The sequence below is a fragment of the Zingiber officinale genome, chromosome 1B, assembly GCF_018446385.1.
Source record: "Zingiber officinale cultivar Zhangliang chromosome 1B, Zo_v1.1, whole genome shotgun sequence".
NCBI lineage: Eukaryota > Viridiplantae > Streptophyta > Magnoliopsida > Zingiberales > Zingiberaceae > Zingiber > Zingiber officinale.
Genome location: NC_055986.1, coordinates 115484707 through 115506733, shown reverse-complemented (window position 1 = coordinate 115506733; position 22027 = coordinate 115484707). Strand labels below are relative to the sequence as shown.

General features: G+C 43.0%; 3 protein-coding genes and 1 pseudogene across 3 annotated transcripts; 2 read left to right on the top strand and 2 right to left on the bottom strand.

Annotated features, from left to right (window-relative positions):
- Positions 1-739: 739 nt before the first annotated feature.
- Positions 740-5262, bottom strand: LOC122041140 (annotated as a pseudogene).
- A 93-nt stretch (positions 5263-5355) lies between these two features.
- On the bottom strand, positions 5356-7034 carry LOC121974656 (GDSL esterase/lipase At1g74460-like). Its single transcript, XM_042525814.1, has 5 exons — positions 6754-7034; positions 6554-6684; positions 6232-6471; positions 5891-6140; positions 5356-5801 (listed from the first exon to the last, which is right to left on the bottom strand). The coding sequence occupies exons 1-5, from the start codon at positions 7001-7003 to the stop codon at positions 5590-5592; spliced, it is 1083 nt and encodes a 360-aa protein (XP_042381748.1). The 5' UTR covers positions 7004-7034; the 3' UTR covers positions 5356-5589.
- Positions 7035-15399: 8365 nt separating this feature from the next.
- LOC121988943 (aquaporin NIP2-1-like) lies at positions 15400-17151 on the top strand. The gene is made up of 5 exons (XM_042542718.1): positions 15400-15560; positions 15644-15868; positions 16174-16368; positions 16463-16524; positions 16719-17151. Exons 1-5 carry the CDS (start codon positions 15450-15452, stop codon positions 16987-16989), a joined length of 864 nt encoding a protein of 287 aa, XP_042398652.1. The 5' UTR covers positions 15400-15449; the 3' UTR covers positions 16990-17151.
- A 1459-nt stretch (positions 17152-18610) lies between these two features.
- Positions 18611-20312, top strand: LOC122041131 (putative NAC domain-containing protein 94). Its single transcript, XM_042600732.1, has 3 exons — positions 18611-19149; positions 19243-19518; positions 19657-20312. Exons 1-3 carry the CDS (start codon positions 18927-18929, stop codon positions 20310-20312), a joined length of 1155 nt encoding a protein of 384 aa, XP_042456666.1. The 5' UTR covers positions 18611-18926.
- The last annotated feature ends 1715 nt before the right edge of the window (positions 20313-22027 follow it).

Here is a 22027-nt window from a genome sequence, read left to right as displayed (position 1 = left end):
CAAGTATCCACTTCAACTTAAAGGAACCGTTATCCCAGAAAATGGTATTTTAAAATTTCTTGACCTACAAAAACTAGAGAGTATCAAGAAGGTATCCGAAGAAAGTAAAAAAAAACCTCTGATACCTCATCCTTCACACATGTAATCTGGAGCTGGATATAGGATTGTAAATGAATCAAATGTTCGTGAATAAATTTGATGTTCGGTTTGATAAGAACTTGTTTATGTTCGTTCAATATACATAAGATTAATTAAACAAACAGGCATGAATAGCTCGTTAAGTTAAATAAACAAGCTTGAACACATATGTGTTCAGCTTGTTAACGTTCGTGAACAATATTTATGAACAACGTTTGTGAACAATGTTCACAAACTATATTTATTAATAAAAAAATTTTCAATATGTTAAATAAATAATAAAATAAAATAATAAAATAAATAAATTTAAATTATCAAATTCAATAATCAATCAAACAACTAAAAATTTTAAACAATCAAACAAGCTTGAATTGAGAGTTTGATAACATCAAAACGAATCAAGCTCGAACCAAGCTCAAGTCAAGTTCGAACCAAGCTCAGGTCAACCTTGAATTAAGAGCTTGATAACATCTAAATGAACCAAGCTCAAGCTCAAGCTCATAAAAAATAAACTAATCCAAGTTTGAACATTCATTTCAAAAGCTTGGTTCATTTTAAACTCGGCTCGACTTGGTTATCTTATCAAACAAGTTTGAACACCTCAAAGCTCGGCTCGACTTGACTTGTTTACAGCTCTAGCTGGATATGTGTGAATAGACTGTTTAGGCCTCCTCGCTCTGATTTGTCCTTGTCTCGTCTTGTGAACTGACTCGACCGCCTGTTGAAACTCAGGCCACTCGATGCTCTTATTCAGAAACAATTGCCCTAACAAACTCATGCTCGGTCGTATGGTCTTCAAGTTTTTGTACGTCCGAAAACCCAACTAAATCCATCAAGAAATCTCAGTCAGTATCCCTCAAGACAAATGATTGCCAAACACTAAATGGTTACGACAAGAAAATTTACTACTGCATTGTGCATGTTGCCAGGGGATGCAGAGATGAAGATGACAAGATGTCCGCGTGCATGCTAATGAAGTAGTCGACAGCAGCTAGAAGAGATGTCTTGCCATCCGCCTTCGCTAGCTCGTCTTGTGAAGCAAGGCTCTTCTTGTCTTCCATCAGCGGGAATAACTTGTGCAAGCTAGAAATCCTATCCTCGCCACCAAACACCTAAAGCACAAGTTTTAATATTAAGATGATGCCTTTCATCTGCGGCAAAATGAACTTGAGGGAGAGAACATAATTTCAGACCTTATGGGAGGCGAGATATAGCCGAGTGCTACTGTCAAACCCCAAGGCTGCTAGTAGTAGCCCTATTTCTTCAGGTGTTAATGGGCATCTACCCTGGCCTCGCAACTCCTCGTTGTTAAATTGTGAATTTAACACCCTCCCTTGCCATATCACTTGCCTATATTTGGCCAAGGCGAGTCTCTCAGCTTTACCACCACCAAAATCACAGGCAGAGTGTGCAGTCATGTCCTGTATATCTTTGTTGATTATGACTTGTAATCATCAAGTCCAAGTTAGGAATTATCAAACAGTAGAAATGTATTAGGCTATACCTTATCGAACCGAAGATGTAATACTGCAAATTTTCCTGACCTCGCTTCATTCTCCTCTGGTATCTCTTTTAGATACTCATTGGCCTTGTCATGGATTGGACTCTAATAAGGTTGTTTCTCCAAGACTTACCTAGTATCTTGCCAAACAAGATTAACTTCAAGGTATGGAATAATAATAAGGGTAGCATTCAAAATTTTAGCAACAGCAACTGCATCACAGATCTATAAAACAACCATGACGTTGAATTGGAAGTTCTTGGTTACATATGTAGAAAAAAAAATAAAAAACAAAAACTATGAATCTTGCTTACTCAGTTACTCCCATTCTTTGTTGGTTCAGCCCACCATCAAGAAAAACCTGAATAAATCCATTTGACGTGATAGAGAGTGCTAGAGAGTATAAAATTAAAATGTCAGCCAACAAAACCACCAAGATAAATCAATACACGGAAAAAGGAGACTTCTAAGTTGACTACACAGTCTCACTGTTGTAGAGCACTTACAGGAGGTACTCGAAGATTCAATACAAGGTTTCCATCCTTGTGGTGCTAAGGGAGCCCAAAGCTCAGACTTTTTGTCAGTTGACTTGAAAAAATGGAAACGATGAAGATGAACATTGAAAAAAGTTTTATATATATTGATCCCGTCCGAAAGTTGAGCCGGACAGAAGTTGGCCGCGTTGTTCTCGCTGTTGACGGAAAGTCGCGAGGACGCCTGATTGACCTAGCACCTATCGGAAAGGTTCCCACGGGTGAGTGACGAGGGGTGATGACGGATACGATGAGGCGAGGGTCTTCTGCGCATACTCAAACAAGCACCCAGGTCGTTAGAGACCAAGAACTAGGGGAAAAGTCCCTGGGTCAGGCCCTCCGACGCTCAAGTCAGGTACTTTTTCCTCGGAAATACAGTGAAACGAAAGGACGAATGTGAAAAGATGAGTGAGCGTACCTACGTAAGGAAAAAGTCTCCCTTTTTATATGGCAATGGGTACTTCTGGAGTCTGACGAGTGTTAGGGAATGACGGGTGTCAGGATTTGTCTGGCGGTGAACGACACATGGCATCTTCCTATAGGTCTAAGGAGGAATCGGTGGACAATGAGCCCTAGGCCGTTAGCATATTCCCTGACATGCGGTGATTATTCTCTGACAGATTGTTACGATTTCCAGGCTTGATTGTCGTATAGTGTGAGCTCGCCCCGGTCCGTTAACCCTAGACTAGGTCCTCGTACCTGCAAATCTTGACCTGTGGGCCCAGACCTGCATTCCCTGGTGCATTCCCTAGCTTGTATTTGTTGCCCTGTAAATCCAGATCTATATGTCTAGCCCTGCATTTTTCATTCGGTCAATCCCGGTAAATCCAGGCCTGTGCATATCGCTCTGCCAATCTAGGCCTTTGCTTGTCATTCCTTAAGTCTCGTCCCGTATGCACGACCCTGCTCTGTATTTTATCTTGTAAATCCTGAATTGTATGTCCTGGCCCACATATCCTGTTCTACATGTCTTATCCTGTGAGTCCTGACCTGTATCCTGTAAGTTCTGACCTGTAAGCCTTAGTCCGTCTGTCCTGACATGTACGCCTTGATCCGTGTCTCCTGTTCTGCCTGTCTCATCCTGTGAGTCCTGACCTGTATGCCTTGATCCATGTCTCCTGTTCTGCCTGTCTTATCCTGTGAGTTCTGACCTGTATCCCATAAGTCCTGACATGTATCCCGTAAGTCATGACCTGTACCCTTTAGTCCTCCTGTCTTGACATGTACGCCTTGTCCTGACCTGTACGCCGTAGTCCTCCTGTCCTGACCTATACACCTTGATTCGTATCTCCTGTTCTGCCTGTCTTATCCTGTAAGTCCTTACCTGTATCCTGTAAGTCCTGACCTGTACATCTTAGTCCTCCTGTCCTGACTTGTACGCTTTGATCTGTGTCTCCTGTTCTGCCTGTCTTATCCTGTGAGTCTTGACCTGTATCCCGTAAGTCCTGACCTGTACGCCTTAGCCCTCATGTCCTGACCTGTACACCCTACCTTCTGAGTTCCTTCTAGTCATGTAAGCCCAACCCCTGAACGCCACTTATGCCTGACCCGGACTGCCTTGTGATCTGGACTTTTGACCACTACGTAGGTTGGATTTTGACCGTCACGTAGGCTGGACTTTTGACCATCACGTAGATTTGACCTCTGACCGCCACGTGGGCTTGACTTCTGACTGCCTCATAGGCTTGACTTCTGACCGTCATATGGGTTTGACTTCCGACCATGTCAACTATCCGACTCCTCTATCATGTACCATATCATATATGATGATTAGTGTGTATATTTACTTGTTTGTGTTGGAAGGCACCATTTAGAAGAGACAGATGACGAAGTTGTGGAGCATTCCACTCCTGCAAGAGAGGATCCTCTCAACTCATTTAGCAATTAAAATGATAATAATGCCCAATTTATATAACATCAACATTACAACGATGTATGGTGCCACTGAAGAAGCAAAAACACGTGGATGTACACAGTGACAACTAGGTGTTATCAACAAACTGAAACTTCATGCATTTTCAAAAGAATCAAGTATTTGAACAGTCATGAGTACCTTGCAAATTTCTGAATAACAAACTCACTCTCATCGCTCTAATACACTTTTCTTAGCATGGAGTACTTAAGCTAAAGATTGACCAATAAATAAATTTAGTCTAGCAAATTCTTCAGCTAAAGATTGGACCATGGTTTACAGTGCATACACTATGCATTCAAAATTCCATAATTTGATAGATTTTAACAGCAATTTAGTATAAAATGACGTCCATCCCGTTGATTCCGGCTCCATCTAAAATGAAATTCTCCATGAATCTAATGGTCATCGAGTGCTTTGAAAAAATTGGGTAACCAATCCATTCATGATAAACTCGAAGCGCAAGAATTCGGTAGGCCAGTCAAAGACATGGATCATATTGAGTCATCAACAATCCCACGTTACCATAGTTTTCGTAATTAGAAAAACCAAAAAAATGGCAACTTTCGACGCGAAATTTCACCAAATCTAAAAATCGGGAGCCATTTCATACGAATTAAAGTCGAAGAGAAGAGAACTCACGGAGAAGATGGAAGGAAAGGCGCGACCAAGCGGACTGAAGAGTGCGGGGAAGAAGGCCGGGACGATGAGCGCCAGCGAACCCGCCAGCAGTCCACTCCTCTGTAGTGGCCGGTAACGGTAGCGCCACCACCGCAGCAGCATTAGCACCTGAGATCGCAGATTGTGAAGGAAGAGTCCTGGAGAGCGGACGATGCTGGGGTTCGCTGGATCCAGTTGCGGGGCGACCGGTTAAGGAAATCATATGATGAGGTACGCGTCCGTTTACTGCTAATGGAACGAGTGCGTTCGGGTAGAAATGTACATTCTCCGGTCACGATCTTGCCGGGGAGGGTTTACGACGGCCATCGCCGGAGAGCACCGTTGGAGTTTGACGGACGGCAGCGGTGTTGAGCCTCGAATCTTAGAAGAGAAGAGAAGACTGAGGAGACACCGCGTCGATCGAGATCTTGCGGATCAAACTGTTCAAATCCGATCCGGTATGCCCCTACCCCTCAGCCAACGAGCAGTAGACAACGGGCAGTTCAATGGAAGTTGGGCTCGGAAGTTCAATTTCTCTTCCATTACCACGATTTGTAATCAAAAACTTATTTTACATCGATTAATAAATCATAAAACAGACACAAATGTCATAATATTAATAAACATATGCTATTCTATTAATTTTGATGGCATAAAACCTATTCAAAGCGAAAATAATTATATTAGATGTTTATTCACCATCTTATATCACGTCAAATCTTGCTCATTTCTTTAATATACAGAAATATATATATTACACTGTATCATTTTTTTTTTTCTTTTTCTTTTTCTTTTTCGCGAAGGCATACTTTAATGGGCTCAAAACCTGTTTGTTATTCAATGGGTTAAGGACTGGTGGTGGTGTCGTTAATGGGCTTCATATCCAGTTTCTTGATGATCTCGTTGGCGATAATCTCGTTGGCTTGATCAGTCGGATGGTACTCGTCCCAGAACACGTACTCGCTTCGATCTCTGCACAGGGTCGACAAGGGCGTGCAAGTCAATGTCGGTCGGATCCGGCCCAGCGTACAACACGGTGCGTGCGAGTTGTTAAACCCTGCATCGATCAAAAACCGTTACCGTCCTAATGCTTAAACATTTACATATAGAAAGAGAGAACTTCATGAACCGGAGGGTCACAAGAACCGTATAAGTAGGGTCGATCGATCAGGCTCTGGAAGGCATCGTAGGCGTCCCCAAACTTAAAGGTGGCATTAGGGAGACTGTTGGACAAATCGTCCAAGAGATTGGCAGACGCTTTGTTGAAATTTTGTGCGAGCTTATTGGTCGACTCTTGACAACTTCCGGTGGATGTCATGAACCGTTGTAAAGGGATGCAACCCATCGGCCCGAGCCCAAAGAAGGTCAGTTGTCGAGCACCCAACGAATGCAAAAGCTATAGATGATAAGACATTCAATACAAACCAAACTACTATTGGAGTTAAGTCTAGTTTCAGAACTAAATATAAGGGAGGAGTAGTAGTTGCCTTGAGTTGAGCCTCAAGTGTAGTCATGAGATAGTCGATGAAGGTGTTGTCGTTGTAATTCCGCGAGTCTGCGTAGAGCGGAATGAAGTAGTTGTTGATGAAGTCGTTGCTTCCCAGCGCCACCACATAGCGCGATCGGTTGAAGAAATGATCGGCCGCCTCGGTACCGATCTTTCGCCTTATCAACTCCTGAGTCCCTTGAAATAGCTCGATCTGCTTGTAGAGCGAAAACCTTTGTATCTACATGCATCACTATGTGATCAAGGTCATTGTAGATATAGCACTAGTCTGAATTGAATGAACCAATAAATATTCGGCTTACAAAATGTGATGATGTCTCATTCAAGATTCCACCACCTCCTGATGCATAATTCACGCCGCTGGTCAGTATCGTGTCCTCATCCAACGATGGGTCGAGGAAGGCCGGAGGTCGAGGAAGTCCCAGCTTATCACCTAAAGTTTGTAGAAATCCAAATAGTACGGAGTAGTGTTGATTCTACGATTAGACGAAGAGATCCATACCGATGATATCGGCGACCGTTCTTCCATTGGTGAACCGTCCGTTTGGCATTCCACTTCCCAAGTCGATTCCATACCATGGCAAGGCTGCCCGGGCCAAGCTCTTGGTGAGGTACTCATTGTTGCCCACATCTGACAAGGAGTCTCCGAAGATGAACTGCACGACCGCGCAGGAGCATTGTCGATTTGCGACTCCGAAAACAAGCACCAAAACAATGGCGAAATTGGACAAGTTGAATTTCCTTCCCTCCATGCCGTTGGATCAGTATCGACGATACTAGTCCAATTTAAAGAGGAAGGGAGAAGTGAGTTAAAGAGTGGGTTCATTGTGGTTGAGAATTAGAAACCTTTTGATGTCAATAAGATAAAACATTAGTGGATCTACTTCCAACTACCACTTACGAGTTAGCAATTTAGGGTTGATTTTGATGGTTAGGTTGTTGGGGAGTTGGGCTAATTTCTCATCCCATCTAGTGTTGTCGTAGTTTAGATTTTTTTTTTTTCCTTTAATAAAAATGTGAATTTTGACTTCTTTAATTTGATCTAATTAGAAAAGGGAATGTATAATTAAGGTCACTCACTATCTAGCATCTCATTTTTTTTATTAATATCCAACTTTCTTATCTTTGCAAGTTTATTTTTTTCAGATTTAGATTTAGTAAACAAGTTTATTTATTTGATCCCACATTAATTAATTCATTATATATCTAACTTTATCTTTTAAGTAAAAAATTCACCTTTGTCTTTCAATTTTTTTTTTTTTTTTTGCATCATAACAAAAATCACCTGACCTGTCCCTTTAGTCGAAGGGTTCATGTCTCATTTAAAAGCCTTTTGTTTGTGACACAAAGCTAGCTAGATCTCATGCAACCCTCTACATGGAACTCAATCATCGATCGATAACGATGATGTTGAGTACGACACGGAGAATCTCAAGACTAACGATAGCGCGAAGGTCCCCTCCGGCCCTATAGGCACACCATAGTAGATACTCGTGGAGCTCTTCTTGTAGTGTAGGACCATATATATTATATATGCATGTAACATGAGAGGCATATGTATAGCACCACCACTACTCCCAACTATCCTTCCCCACCATGCACAAAGGGGAATATTAATGATTTGATACTCCACGATTGCACTTCTCCATCCATTTGCACTCCCTCCATTCAATGAGGAAGAGAGAGAGAGAGGAAGAAAGAAAGAAAGACTCGCTGTCTCTGAACATATGCTAAGATGGAACCTGTCTCGTTTCCTCATCCATCGAAAATCATCCTCTTTTTGACTTACTCAATGGACACAAATTAAGAGATATGTAATAAGAATTTTTTTCTCCAAATAAAGATTTTCTCTTGGACTAAAAAAAAGGATTTATTAATTTGTATTACCTTTGATATATAGCTAGGCACCCGTTAAAATGCCATTGAGAGGATCGGACTCCTTCGATGTGCTATATGAGATATATATATTCCTCTAGCAATAGTCTTTTGCTATGAATGAATAATTCTTCTTCTTTTTATTAATTTTTTTTTTTGATTTCTTTAAAAGAAAATACACACACACACAAAGAAGAGGTACCTATCAATAATATCTCCTAGTGGTGGTATAAGTATTTGTTAAGGTGGGAGAAGGCACACAAAAAAACAGTGTTGGCGCAAGGGAAAGATGCTCCAATAATGTAGCTTTTAAAAAGAAAAATGGCAGATCCAAAGTAACATGCATTGTCCCTTGTTTAGGGTTTAACTCCCTTGTTATTCATTTTCTTTTTCACCATGATCATGAAATTATAACTAATGAAATTAAAGCGAGATCGATTGATCGAGTACATGACGATCAAGCAATGAGTCATCTAATTGAAGAAATGAAGAGCGTGATTGTAATATCGTTAAAAGTCGTAACACTATTCTTAGCCAAAGAATTCATTGAAATGATTGAATTGAAAAGGACCGGGGAATATTTGTCTAAAATCTTTGTGTAATTAATTAGTTTATTAGTTATTGCTATGAACTGTGCAAAGGTCTTCTTCTTCTTCGTTGAGATGACCAATTAGTTGACTCCTGATACAAGATCTGAGAAATTCAAATTTTCGAATGATTTCGTCGAAGACTCAAGGGGACAACCATGAACGTTACAAGGTCTATTTAACTTTGCTCCGAAGGTCTAGGGTTTGTGTAATACATCAGACCATCTACATTTCTCCCTAGGACATTTAGAAAGGATATTTTTCGAAATAATCTCAATCTCAAATTTATCCCCTATTGGATGAGGATATTATGATTTCTCTCTCTTTTGTTTTTTTATTTAATTATAAAATTTGAGATGTTTGAGAGTAAGATATTTAATAGGTGATATCTATAAATATTTGATTTGTTGTGGTATATTTGATTATGAGATTTGATATATTTAAGGAGTGAAATATTTAATTAATAATGTAGATATGAAGACTACAAATATTTGGAAGAAATATTCGGTCTTATTGTTAATGATGCAGTGATGAGGAGGGTCCCCACCCCACAGAAGATAGTTGTCACAGTGGAGGTCAAAGTCAAGACGGTCAACTGTCCTCGGCCGATCGGGCGAAGCATGCCCTGACCGAGGGAGAAGGCCCCGATCCCACGTTCAACACGAGGGAGGAGTCAAACGACCGACGCTCAATAGAGACGATGTGTAGAAGCCGAACCGAGAAGCTTCCTCGCTCGACGAGGCAGCAGGGCTAGCATTGGCAGAGTTTAACTTCAGTCGAGCGACGACCTTAAACTCTTGTCTCCATCAACAGTCGAGTGGCAACCTTAAACTATTGTCTCCATCGACGGTCGAGCAGCGACCTTAAACTCGAGTCATCATCAACGGTCGAGCGATGACCTTAAACCCTAGTCTCCGTCAACAGTCGAAGTGGCAACCTTAAACTCGGGACCACCTCAACAATCGAGTGGCGGCCTTAAACCCTTGGCTCAGTGAGAGGGCAAGCGTCGATGAATAGCCGACCGTGAACCCGGGCTATTCAAAAGCTTGAAATCTGCAAAGTATAGTGATCGTTCGACACTATTATTCGAAATGCTCTTAGGGTCGATAGGAAGTTCGCAGAATTATAATGGAACTTCGAATACAAAAGGGATCGGTCGGCTGGACGGACTAATCATGGACGATCGGAGTGACGAGGCCACGAGTTCTTGCAATGCTCAAAAGATGAGTTGAAAAAACATACAAGGAGATAAAGCTTGTCCGAACGGACAAGCATTCATTAAAACTTCAAAATATTTACAAGAGCTCTCAACCTCACTCAAGGTAATCCAGGACGTCATCAGGCAAGGACGCGGTAAGCTTGCCCTGACTTATGATGTTACTGGTCAGAGCTACCGATAGGTAACCTCCCTATCTGAGCTGGTCGATCGTCCTGTCAATGGCCAGATCAAAAAGGCGTAAAGCCTGATCGATGACCTTCTCGTTGAAAGCATCCCAGCGGATGTAATTCTTCTTAATTCATAGCCTCAAAGCGGTTGGGCTCGGCATCCTGATAAGTCGTCAAGGCCGCTCGGGAGACCTCTAGCTCATCCTTGGCGGCGGCTAGCTCATTGTTTTTGGCCGCGAGTTGGCCTCGAAGAGCAGCTTCTTCGGCCGATAGACTCTTCCGCTCGACGATCAGAAAGTCCTTAGCTTCCTTGAGTTTCTGGGCAGGAGTCCAGGCCTCCTTATTCTTCAATTTGAGGTCTTCGATGGCCTGATTCTTCATCGCATTGGCCAACTCGATCTTATTGTCGTAGGTGGCGACCTGCTTATTGAGTCGAGCCATTAGAGTGGCCTGCCCTGAACTCTTGTCCTGTTCGACCTCAGCAGCTTGGTGCTCTTCTCTAGAGCGGCCCACAATTTCGCCACCTCGGCATTCGTCTACTCTTGAGCGGCGGAGGATTGGCCGCTCGACGCCTTTATCTTCTTCACTTCCTCTTCCAAAAACGCAAGCCTTTGGCACATGAACAGGCTCTCCACCCAGTACTGCAAACAACAAAGCAAATATAAGTACTGATCGGAAATAAACTATGAAAATGCAAAACTTACCCCAGTAGACATCTGGGTGTGGCTGTCCGCGAGTGCCTCGGAGGCATCATCGCTGCACGGGCTCGGGCATCAGTTCATATTTGGGTGAGCGACCCTTTGATGATGATTTGATGCTCGAGAGCTCGAGACTCGGCACTAGATTCGCGTCACTCCTCGGTCGGCAAATGCAGCATCACCGTTATATGGTGATGGCTGCTTGAGGCTAATTGTGCAGAGGTTGCTCGCTCGGACGGTCGTGACGAAGACGCCGGACGGATGCCCGACTTCTTGGCATTCAATTTTGGTGGCAGGAGGAAGGCCACTGGCGACGCACAAACTGTTCCCTGTGGCAAACCAGACGGGGAGGGAGTCTAATCTGAAGACTCAAGAGCGGCGGACTCTTGGACAGAAGCGGGGGTCGACGTCTCGACCCGTTCAGTAGACTGCACCACCGAAGTGGCGGAGCGAGATGAAGGCTCCGCTCGGCGCCTCTTGCCCCTGATCAGTGGCTCGGCTGAGGAAGTTGAACTCGAAGCCCCCTCAACTTGAACGACTGGATTCCGTTCGGAAGGAGGTTGCGAGCCACCGATCGCTCCACGACTTGCCAAGACGAGAGCCGCTTCGCTCTCGTCTTGCGACTCTTCTTGATAGCCGATCGGCTGCAGGCCTCATCTCTCCAATTCTTCCACGGCAGCCACATTGATCGCGACATCTGCAAGCTTCGCCTTGCCGGCCAAATGTGTGCGTAGCATGACTTCAGCTGCAAAGAGGAAGAAAAATCAGTTAGAATCAATGGAAGGAGTAAAGAGGTCGCATACCTAGGCTGAACGGAAGCCAGGTGCGGATCGGATTGAAGCCGAAGATATAGAGGACACCCTCCAGCAGCAGCTTGTGGATGTCATACTTTTGACCGGCCAACATCGAAGCTGCGCTGAGGTAATCTGGTCGGCTCTTGTACTTCTTTAATGGAGGCTGAGTCGCCACGTCGAGCTGCTAGAAGGTTGGGAAGTCCGACCGCAGGTGAAAGCGTACAAAAAAGAAGTACTTCTTCCAGTGTTTGTTGGAGGTCGACATTTTATCAAAAAAAATCAAGCCACTCAGGTTTGGAAAAGAAAAGTCCCTGACTCGGACGACTTGGAATAATAAAAGTAATGAAAGAGCCAAGGAGTAAGAGAAATGCCGTGCAGGCGAAAAAGAACCACCACCCCACACAACGACCGAAAGGAGTTCGACACTAGTTGATAAAGGGAGACTTAGAAATATTTACACACGGTGGAAAAAAGGGGTGGATACAAAACCGCAGATCGGCGTTAAAATGGTCCCTAAAGAAGTAAATACAGCTAGGTGGCAGAGAATTTAGCCGATCGAAAGGAGAAGGAAGAACAACTTCGTATTCGGGAGGAAGCTCAAAAGTGGCTTTCAAACTTTCAGCATCGCCGACATCAAATCGGGACTCGGTAGAGGTGTACCAGAGCCCAAGGATATCGACGAGAGGCTGTAAGGAACTCGTCATCGTAAAAATAAGGGATGAGAAGGGAAAGAAGGCTACTGGAATGTCGCCAGAACACTAAGAGACGCCGAAAAACTCGAAGACGAGGAGATACAGAGGCCGGAAGACAAGAAAGCAAGGGGCGATGGGAAGGAAGTTTACTAGAAAGAGGTCCCCGGAGGAGCAGTAGGGGAGGAATGTCGCCGGAGCACGGAGGAGTTAGCACCGAAGAGCATGAAGATGAAGATGCAAAGGAAGAAGCGGCGACGCGCACGGGATTATAAACTCTAGGGTCGGCTGACCGAAGCCGTCCGATATAGGTCGCAGAAACTCAGTCCGAGATCTGACCGTTGAATTTGAACCGCCAAACGTCACATCACCAATGGATATCCGCTTGTCACATCAGGCGTGCGGCGGTAGTAGGCATGACACGTGGCGCCTTACCACGGGGGTGACATTTAATGATGGCATGGGGGCGCGCTTAGCCTTAATGCAAAGAGATTTGCACGATTTTCCAAAAATCTGGGTGACGTAAGCTAGGATCGTGCTCGCCCGAGACAACCCAAGAGAAGATTTCACAAGTATAGATGTTCCTTGTGTCGATTGAATTGAAGGAGCATACCTATGGCCGAACGACAAGCTTCAACAGGCTGACTGGCAGTGAGCGGTCGCATCCCGATCAGAAACCAAGTAGTGTCGATGGCCGATCGGATGGAGAATTGCTCAGATAATTGTCCAATTAACCAGACTTGTAGTCTCCTTTGACTAGACTTGAGGGAGAGATATGTGATGTGGTGATGAGGAGGGGCTCCACCTCGTAGAAGATAGCTGCCACGTAGAGCCGTCAATTTGGGTTGGGTCCATCGGGTTGATTCGCCCCGTCAAACAATTTAAGTAGGTTGGGTTGGAATTTTATCACTATCATACATAAATAATTATTAGATCACTACTATGATAACATTCTTCAAATCAGATATCAAAAAAATTCTCTTTAACTAGTGATGCAAGTCTAGGTAGACCCAATGGTCACCCTATCTTAACCTTGTACATTGGCCAACACCCTCCACCCCAGCAAGGCCCTGCCAAGCCTCGACCTCTTCTACTCAAAGTGGTCTATAGACAACTAAGAATCTTTGTCGAACAGGTTCTCTTTAACCTCAACCTCTGACATCGATCCTAATGAGGTTGGCTACCTAAAAAGCAATATCGGACTAACGACTAGATAACATTAGAAGTATAGTGATACAGTACATAATAGTAGGGTCTGATAAGGCCAGAAAGTCAGAAGTCAAGGGGACGTGACAGTCAGAAGTCAAAGGGACATAACAGTCAACAGTCAGGAGGACTTGGCAGTCAGCAGTTATGGAAAGAAGAAGTGGGACCGCTTGACCTCATCAACTGCATGATTCCTAGTCGGGTGCTTACACATCAGGATCCCAGATCTGAGACATGATGTGCAACCAGGTACCTGCTCCGACTGGTCGAGTTTTCTCAGCTCAGTCTAGACCTGGTGCTCTCAGTAAGCCAACTCCTGGTCGACTCTTTAGCAATCCTAACGGCAAGATGGGGCTCTCGCCACAACTCGTCCTTCTCATCAGGACTCGAGCCCAGTGTTATACCTGACCGATCATCCCGAGCTGGCCCTAGTCAAACTCGGGCGGGACAGAAGGAACTAGGCGACAACAAGGTCAGAGAATTGTAACCGTCTGTCAGAGAATAACTACTGTATGTCAGGGCATATTCTAATATCTGCGGTCATCTGCGAATGGAACTTTCTTCCAGTCCATGAGAGGGTGTCACGCGCCCTCCATCACCCGACAGGTTCTGACACTCGACATTCTCTGACATCAGTCAGACTCTAGAGGTACACACGGTCATATAAAAAGAGAGGTCCTCTCCCTTGAGCAAGGACGCTCTCTCGCACATTGACACTTATCTTCTACAGTTCTTTTTTCCTTCGTACACTATTTTTCTGGGGGAAAAGTACCTGACTTGAGCGTCGAATGGCCTGCGCCGGGGGCTTTTTCCTTGGTGTCTGGTCTCTAACGTTTCGTGTACTTGTCTGAGTGTGCGCAGAGCTTAAGTACCACCAGCTCAGTTACCGTCGTCCGTCAATGCCACGTGAGGGTCCGTTCTCTTGGGCACGTACGATAAGGGTGTTCTAGTCGCCGCTCCGTCAACACTAATAACAGCTCATCTGACCTTCGTCTGACTCAAATTCCGGACAGGATCATATAGTCCAACAATTGTCATCCTTAGTCCAACGTCCCGTTAGTGTAGCTACCCGCCTAGGGTTAGCGTGACAGTATATATGGACTTTTCACTTCCGCGACTATATAGGGCTCCACAAAGGTATGATTTTTTTTCTTAGCAAAAACAAATCTTCATTGTTTCTTATTTCCTTTCGCTTCTCACGGATGTACAAGAGCTTCTCACCTTAGTCGGTCGCTGACTTGACCGTCAAACTGCGATTAGCAAGACATCGAGAGCGGACCTATCGAAGAACCGCTACCACCGCAGTTTCGGAGGAAGAAAGAAAGGAGGATCTCGAGTGAATGAAGAAGGATACATCTACTAGATTTTATATTACATCAAAACAATTAATTCTTAAAAAAAAAAAACCTACACTTTCTATCCATCCCACAAGCATGCGCATATCATTATAATTAGAGTTTGTGGATGATACTTTAGCCAAAGCTACTCCGATCCTACAATTATAGGATATAAAAGGTAGTCAAGTTCAAAGAACTTTGGAAGACCCAAAAAAAAAAGTAATAGATATATACATGTGACAAAAGTAACACAAGGTGGCCATATTTCTTTGGCTGCCCATTCCAAACCTAAACTTTAATTCATTGATCACAATTAACTACTAATTAATCACATTTGATCACTAATTGAGTGGGGAGGTCGGCAAGCAAGGCATTCAGATATGGGCACGCATATATTAAGTGGGAGGCCAAAAGGGCAAAGTGCCCGGATCAAGAGAAAGGTGACATATATGATTTTAATTTATTTTATTTATAAAATTCCTGTTTTTTTTTTTTTTAAATATTATTAATTAATGATATATTCGTCCATTGTTATTTGTTATTCTATAAATACCAGCCATGAAGGGGAGAGGAAGATCACACCAACAAGGGGCCTTGAGGAGCTTGAAATAAAGCTGCAAGTGGCCATGGCTTCCCACAACCCTAATGAGATCCATGACATCTCTGTGGTCACCTCTCAAACCCCCATCAGTACTCCTCCCCACAAACACCTTCTCCCTCCCTTCCTTGCAAGAAAGGTGCCTTAATTATAGTTCATCATTTTGTTAATTTGTTTTCGTTCATGGATCAAGTAAACTCAACGTCGGTCAATTGTTTTCAGGTGGTTTCTGAGATGATTGCCACTTTCTTACTGGTGTTTGTCACCTGTGGCGCTGCTGCCCTCAGCGGCAGCAACCCACGCTTGGTCTCCCAGCTCGGGGCCTCGGTCGCCGGCGGACTAATCGTAACCGTCATGATCTACGCCGTCGGACACATCTCCGGCGCTCACATGAACCCTGCCGTCACCTTGGCCTTCGCCGTCTCCAGGCATTTCCCATGGATACAAGTATGCTCATCATCACTTAATATATTTATACTTTTTTTCCTATAATTATTTAAATAAAAAACACATGGAGTAAAGTGAATTATTAGTAAATTCTATATCCAACCGCCATTTAATTCAATGAAGGCTAATTGTTCCATATATATGTAAATAATTCATGGTTCGATTAATAGAATTTTTATTCAATAATATCTACTTCTAATTGTGCTATCCAAACATAGAAATTTTAATAAATCTTTCATGATCATTTAACTAGTACATTTGGATCCAAGCCAAAACTAATCTAAATTCCCCGTTACGTTGTGTAGGTTCCCTTCTACATGGTCGCTCAAATCTCCGGTGCGACGATTGCATCCTTCGTCCTCCGAGAGTTGTTGCACCCGATCACGAATTTGGGGACGACAACGCCAAGCGATACGGCATCAAAGGCCTTGGTTATGGAAATTGTTGTGACCTTTTGTATGATGTTTGTGACTTCGGCGGTAGCAACCGATACCAAAGCTGTGAGCCCTTATCGTATAATTTTCTTTATTTATAATTACTATTTTTTTTGATAATTTCCCACTAATCGATGGTTTTGCATTCATCCATTTGCAGATTGGAGAGTTGGCCGGTTTAGCCGTCGGTTCTTCAGTGTGCATAACATCCATTTTAGCTGGGTAATTAAAATCAACATATTAATTAATTAATTCAATTTAATTTAATTGTAGGCTTCTGATTTATTTGGTTAGCAACATTTTATAAATTTAATTTTTTCCAAACACAACAAAAAAGAGAGAGATTAGTTATTAATTAACTAACCAAGGTTGATTAGAGGCCACGAGGGTTCTTAAGGTGGAGTCGAGTTGTGCAGGCCGGTCTCAGGCGGTTCGATGAACCCAGCACGGACGCTCGGACCAGCAGTGGCGAGCAGGAAGTACGACTCGATTTGGGTTTACATAATTGGACCGGTCTTGGGTACCTTAATGGGCTCTATGACCTATAACTTCATAAGGCTGAATGAGAAGCCCAGCTCGGCCCAAATCGACGGCAGCAGCTCGCACAAACACAGACTGCCCTCCTTGAAGCTTCGCAGGCTGCAGAGCCAGGAAATGGCCAACAATAATTACTGCGATAATATTTAATCATTTTGAAGGAAGGGAGGAAGATTTTTACTACAACTAAATATATTTTGTACTTCCCCAACGTTGTAAGCCACGCAGCAATGTAACCTCATCTTATTATTTTCCGATGGAAAAATAAATATTTTTCCCTCTATTTATAAACAACCTTAATATTTTAGTGTTTGAGTAGATTGGAAGTGTTCTTGTTTGCCTCGGACTTTGGCTTCCATTGAAAACGTAGTGAAGTAAGTACGCTGTTGGGAGGCAGTGCACACTGTGAATTTAATGGATTAAATGCATAGCATGAGTTCTAATTTCATTTTTAAAATTTGATAATTAAATAAAATTATCATTGTGTGACTGACCTTCGCATCTAGCTAGATTTGCATTAACAATTGATATTCCACTAGTGGAGCAAGTACTATTTTTAATTAATTATATTAAGCATACTAGTGGAATTAACTGGCCAAATATATATAATTAACAGTAGTGAGCACTGCCTCATTAACCAAATTGCATTGGAATCATAGTTTGCGAGAAACGAGAAGAAGCTTAAGGTCTAAGGGTTTGACCCAATTTTTAACTTGAACCGCACGGTTGGGCCGGGTTGATTTGGGGGGGTGCGACCCAAGGTCAGGGAAGAAGAGACAAAGTGGGTTCAAACCGAGATGGCTCATGTTGGGAAATGTCAAATTAGGGTTCAAAGAATATAGGAGATGAATTGTTGACTTAAACTCTCCTCCCATCAATTAAGTTCATGGTTCTCAATTGGTTGGGTTTTGAGGGAACATGGTTAGCAAATCTTGGTCATGGGAATTGGTCAAGCATCTCATTTTTTAAAATAAATAAATAATGAAGTACTACTATATATAAGGAAGTGCTTAATTAATGAGGGGGAAATTTTTATCATTAATTTAAACTTTATTTTATTTTTTTTACAAAATTACCTTACTTCAATTGTTTCTCAAGTAACATATATTCACTCCTACCAATGTGGCTTTGTCTCAAATTTTGCCCCGTGTTGAAATATAATGAGGAAGAAATAGAGAGAAAAAAATTCCAATCATGGTTAGTATCATTGCAAATGGAAAACCTTTAATTAAACTCAATTGTTTTATTTAATGGGACCTTGCTTTTGGAAGAATCCATTATAGATATCAAAACATATGCTTAAAGACACCTTTACGAAGCACTTGTTTTAACCTTTCACTTTATATCTTTGTCTTGAAGACATCTACCATTATTTAAAAAAAAAAAAACCATAAACAAGTAAAGAATTAATAATATATCACAGTCCATGGTATGCATAATATATATATTCAGTTTTTCTCTTTTTTATTCAAACTTCATATTTTCCTAAGATGAAAACAAAAAAATTAATTAGTAACTAAATAAGAGTTAGGAGTTGTCTAACCCTAAAGGTTATAATTTAATCATTTTAAACCACTGAAGAAAAGGGTATAAATCAGAAGAATTTGTAGACTCTTGGGATTGAATATGAGAATATATGAAGCTTCTATTCTATTATATTCTATTGGATAAAGTGTCAAACTCTTCTCGCACCATGCAGTATATTTAATGACTCACCTCGATCCCATCATTCTCTTCAACCTTCACCTTCACTTTTATATACAATTCATGCCCTGATGCAGTATGAACTGCACGACCTAAGTCACATATATAATAATTATAATTACTAGTCTTTTTGGAGATGCCACTTGATTATATATATCAAACAATTTGACTGTTCTAATCTGGCATGCAGCTCCCCTCGACACTAGTGTTATATATTTTGTTTATAAGAAGGGGTGTTGAAGCCCTGAGAGGGAACCCTAATCCAAGAAGCGCGTGTAGGTCGCCCTATTACTTGTTAATCTGTGTCTGAAGAAGCAAGTTATAAGGCGAAGAGCACTCTAGCTAGGTTTAGGGTTTTGATATAGTTCAGTTGATCATATTGCATGACGGTGGCGATGGATGAGAGAAGAAGTAGTGCTGCTGTGGATGAGGTGGAGACGAAGGGGTCGTCGTCGGACGAGGTGATTCTGCCGGGGTTTAGGTTCCACCCAACCGACGAGGAGCTCGTGAGCTTCTACTTGAAGAGGAAGGTGCAGCAGAAGCCTCTCTCCATCGAGCTCATCAGGCAGCTCGACATCTACAAGTATGATCCATGGGATCTTCCAAGTAAGAAGTTTTTCTCTTTTTTTTTTTTTTTTTTCAAAAGAATTAAGTTAACAAATTAATTTTTGTCTTTAATTAATTAATTAAATCCTGCAGAGCTTGCAACAACCGGAGAGAAAGAATGGTACTTCTACTGCCCGAGAGATAGAAAGTACAGGAACAGCACAAGGCCAAACAGAGTGACCGGGGCTGGATTTTGGAAGGCCACAGGCACAGATAGACCCATCTACTCCTCTGACCAAAACAAGTGCATCGGCCTCAAGAAGTCCCTCGTCTTCTACAGAGGTCGGGCCGCCAAAGGCGTCAAGACTGACTGGATGATGCATGAGTTCAGACTCCCAGCTACTTCCTCTCTAGTCTCTCTTCATCACCATCACTCGGCCACCTCCCTCTTCAAGGTCTCTTGTACCTCTCTCGATCATAAGAACCATATCCTCCCAAATGTAAGCAATTTAATTTAATAACTAATTAATTAATTGTTTTTAATTAATAGGAGTAGGTGAAAATGACAATTAATTAAGCTTAATTTAAATTTGCAGGATTCATGGGCCATCTGTAGGATCTTCAAGAAGACCAACTCGGTGGCGCAGAGAGCTGTCTCCCACTCCAACTGGGTCTCCTCTGAAACAATGACGACGACTCCGCCGGACTTCCACCGCCTCCTACCCCTTCCAAACTCCACCCACGGCCATCACCACGCTGTCGTCCCCTTCGTCTCCGACCACATCATGACCCAGCCTCCAACACCCTCACACTTGATCAGTTGCACCAACGTCCACAATGCCATGATCAATCCTCATCACCTCCCTCCGTTAGACAACTCGCCCAGCTTCAAGCCATGCCCCAGCAGTACAAGCTTCTCCTTCTTCTCTCCGCTCATCGACAACATGCAGGTCAACGTGCAGCCTCCGGTTGCTGCTGCTGCTGCTGCTAAATGCACGGCCATGGATGTGACCTCGATGCTGCTCGACTTGGGCAACAGCGTAGACTTTGGGCTGCAGAACAACAATAGTGATCAGTATCATCTGCAGCCATTGGAGGCTTCCAGTAGCGGGCTCAGCTTCGCCTTGCCTCCAATGTTTAACAGCGAGGAGTGGAAGCCATTAAGCTTGCCTTGCAGTAACAATAACAACAGAAGCAGTAATGGCTCTTCAGCTTATATTTAGTTAACCTCGTGAGTCTTTGCAGCTAATTAAGTATGTTGTCTTGGGAGAGATCATGAGGGTGGTTTAGGTGTATTATTGTCCTGTATATTTTTGAAGAAGAGTAGCTTTAGTGGTGATTGTTCACCTCAAGGCTGGCTAACTAATCTTGTGTGTTAATTGCTATTCGATGCAGCTTTTATGGCCTCAACAAGCCTTGGGTTGAAACTTAGGCCCAACACAAAGATCATTGTTCCTTTTTTTTTTTAATAATTAGACCTTAATTTTAATTTTATTTTTAATTTGATCCGAATTATCATGACTGAATAAGTCAAAATTGACTAATTTAGCGTATTCCTAATTTGCTCCATCCACGTGGAAATTGCCCATTTCATGGTCGGGCCGAAAAACACATTAATTGGGCCACCACCGCTGCTCGAACAATTAAAGCGGTATATGATTGAGGAAAATTTTCAGCTTGCCTTCTAAACATTACACATTCTTTAAAATGCCCTTGGGGATTTAAATTGCCGACGTACTTCCAAATACCAAACTTAATAGAGGGTAAGATTAAAAAATTTGAAAAATATTTTAATAATTTTAAAACTATTGTGGATAATTTAAAAGAATTATTCAACATTTTCAGTCGAAATGAACGTTGGCCCCCAATCATACTGCACAGGTTGCTGATGTGACACGTGGGATACGTCTCGCTCTTACGTGGACACCGAGATCGTAGATTGCTGTCCGATCTCTCTCCATCACGGCCGTCCACGATCGCACTTGTCTTGATTGCCGACGTACTCGTAGAATTGCCAAAGAGAACTGCGTGGGTTGGAGGACACGTGGCTAGGTTGCCGAGTTCCTAAACCTACCGGTTCGACGACGCCGTCCAGGTGTGCATATTGGCGTGCCGTAAACGTAGCAGCGATCGCGCGCTTCTGCCTTCTTCGTTCCTTTTTTAAGTCGCTTGCCATTTGTTTCGGCGTCGCTCAAAACCCTAGGAATAGAGAAGGAACGCAAATTACGACGGCGGCGATCTCCATGGCTGGGGGAGCCATGGTCGAAGAGGAGGAGCAAGTGAAAGGAGCGGCACCGGCCGACAGGGAGGTGAAGAGCCCTTCGATGCCGTTGGTCCATAGCCAGGTGCGGCGGATACGGGAGGAGGATCTCCGGATCGGAGCCGTTGCCGGCGAGAGGTTGAGTGAGAGGGTCATGCGGTTCCACCTCGCCCTCCACCACTCGTCCGTCTCCGCAGATGCGGCCCTGTGTTTTCGTGCCGCGGCTCTTCCGGCCTCCCCGCTTCGCAACAGCAGGACGGCCCTCGGATCGGCTTGATTTGGTTCGATTTCTTGCTATTCTGTTATGATTTTTGTTCATCGTTGCGCTCCTACTTTAGATTAGTCTTCGGCTCTTATTTTCCCCTTTGTAAATTGTTCGTATGCCATTGGTTTTACCAACTACAATATTATTATCGACTCGCGCTTTCTCGTCTCAAATCCATGGAAATCTGAGTTGATCGCAGCTTTCCTACTTTAGATTCGCCTATTTTCTCCTTATCAATTGTTCAGGGAGTTTTTTTGGGGGAACTTTTTTTTTTGCCATCGATTTTTTGTTCCCTTCTAATCTTTACAGGAGTTCACCAGTCATTCAAAATTACTGCTGTTTTGTACTCGGATTCAATGCTATAAGTTTAGTTGTGTTTTTCTAGATTTCTATCCTCTAAGTTAGCATCTCCT

Excerpts from the sequence above, each read along its gene's own strand:
- LOC121974656 (XM_042525814.1), bottom strand. The coding sequence starts at position 7,003 with ATGGAGGGAAGGAAATTCAACTTGTCCAATTTCGCCATTGTTTTGGTG. Across the intron at positions 6,685-6,753 it reads AACGGTCGCCGATATCATCG|GTGATAAGCTGGGACTTCCT; the intron begins GTATGGATCTCT and ends TACAAACTTTAG. Across the intron at positions 6,472-6,553 it reads ATGAGACATCATCACATTTT|ATACAAAGGTTTTCGCTCTA; the intron begins GTAAGCCGAATA and ends TGATGCATGTAG.
- LOC121988943 (XM_042542718.1), top strand. The coding sequence starts at position 15,450 with ATGGCTTCCCACAACCCTAATGAGATCCATGACATCTCTGTGGTCACC. Across the intron at positions 15,869-16,173 it reads GGCATTTCCCATGGATACAA|GTTCCCTTCTACATGGTCGC; the intron begins GTATGCTCATCA and ends TACGTTGTGTAG. Across the intron at positions 16,369-16,462 it reads TAGCAACCGATACCAAAGCT|ATTGGAGAGTTGGCCGGTTT; the intron begins GTGAGCCCTTAT and ends ATCCATTTGCAG.
- LOC122041131 (XM_042600732.1), top strand. The coding sequence starts at position 18,927 with ATGACGGTGGCGATGGATGAGAGAAGAAGTAGTGCTGCTGTGGATGAG. Across the intron at positions 19,150-19,242 it reads TGATCCATGGGATCTTCCAA|AGCTTGCAACAACCGGAGAG; the intron begins GTAAGAAGTTTT and ends TAAATCCTGCAG. Across the intron at positions 19,519-19,656 it reads TCTAGTCTCTCTTCATCACC|AATTAATTAAGCTTAATTTA; the intron begins ATCACTCGGCCA and ends GGTGAAAATGAC.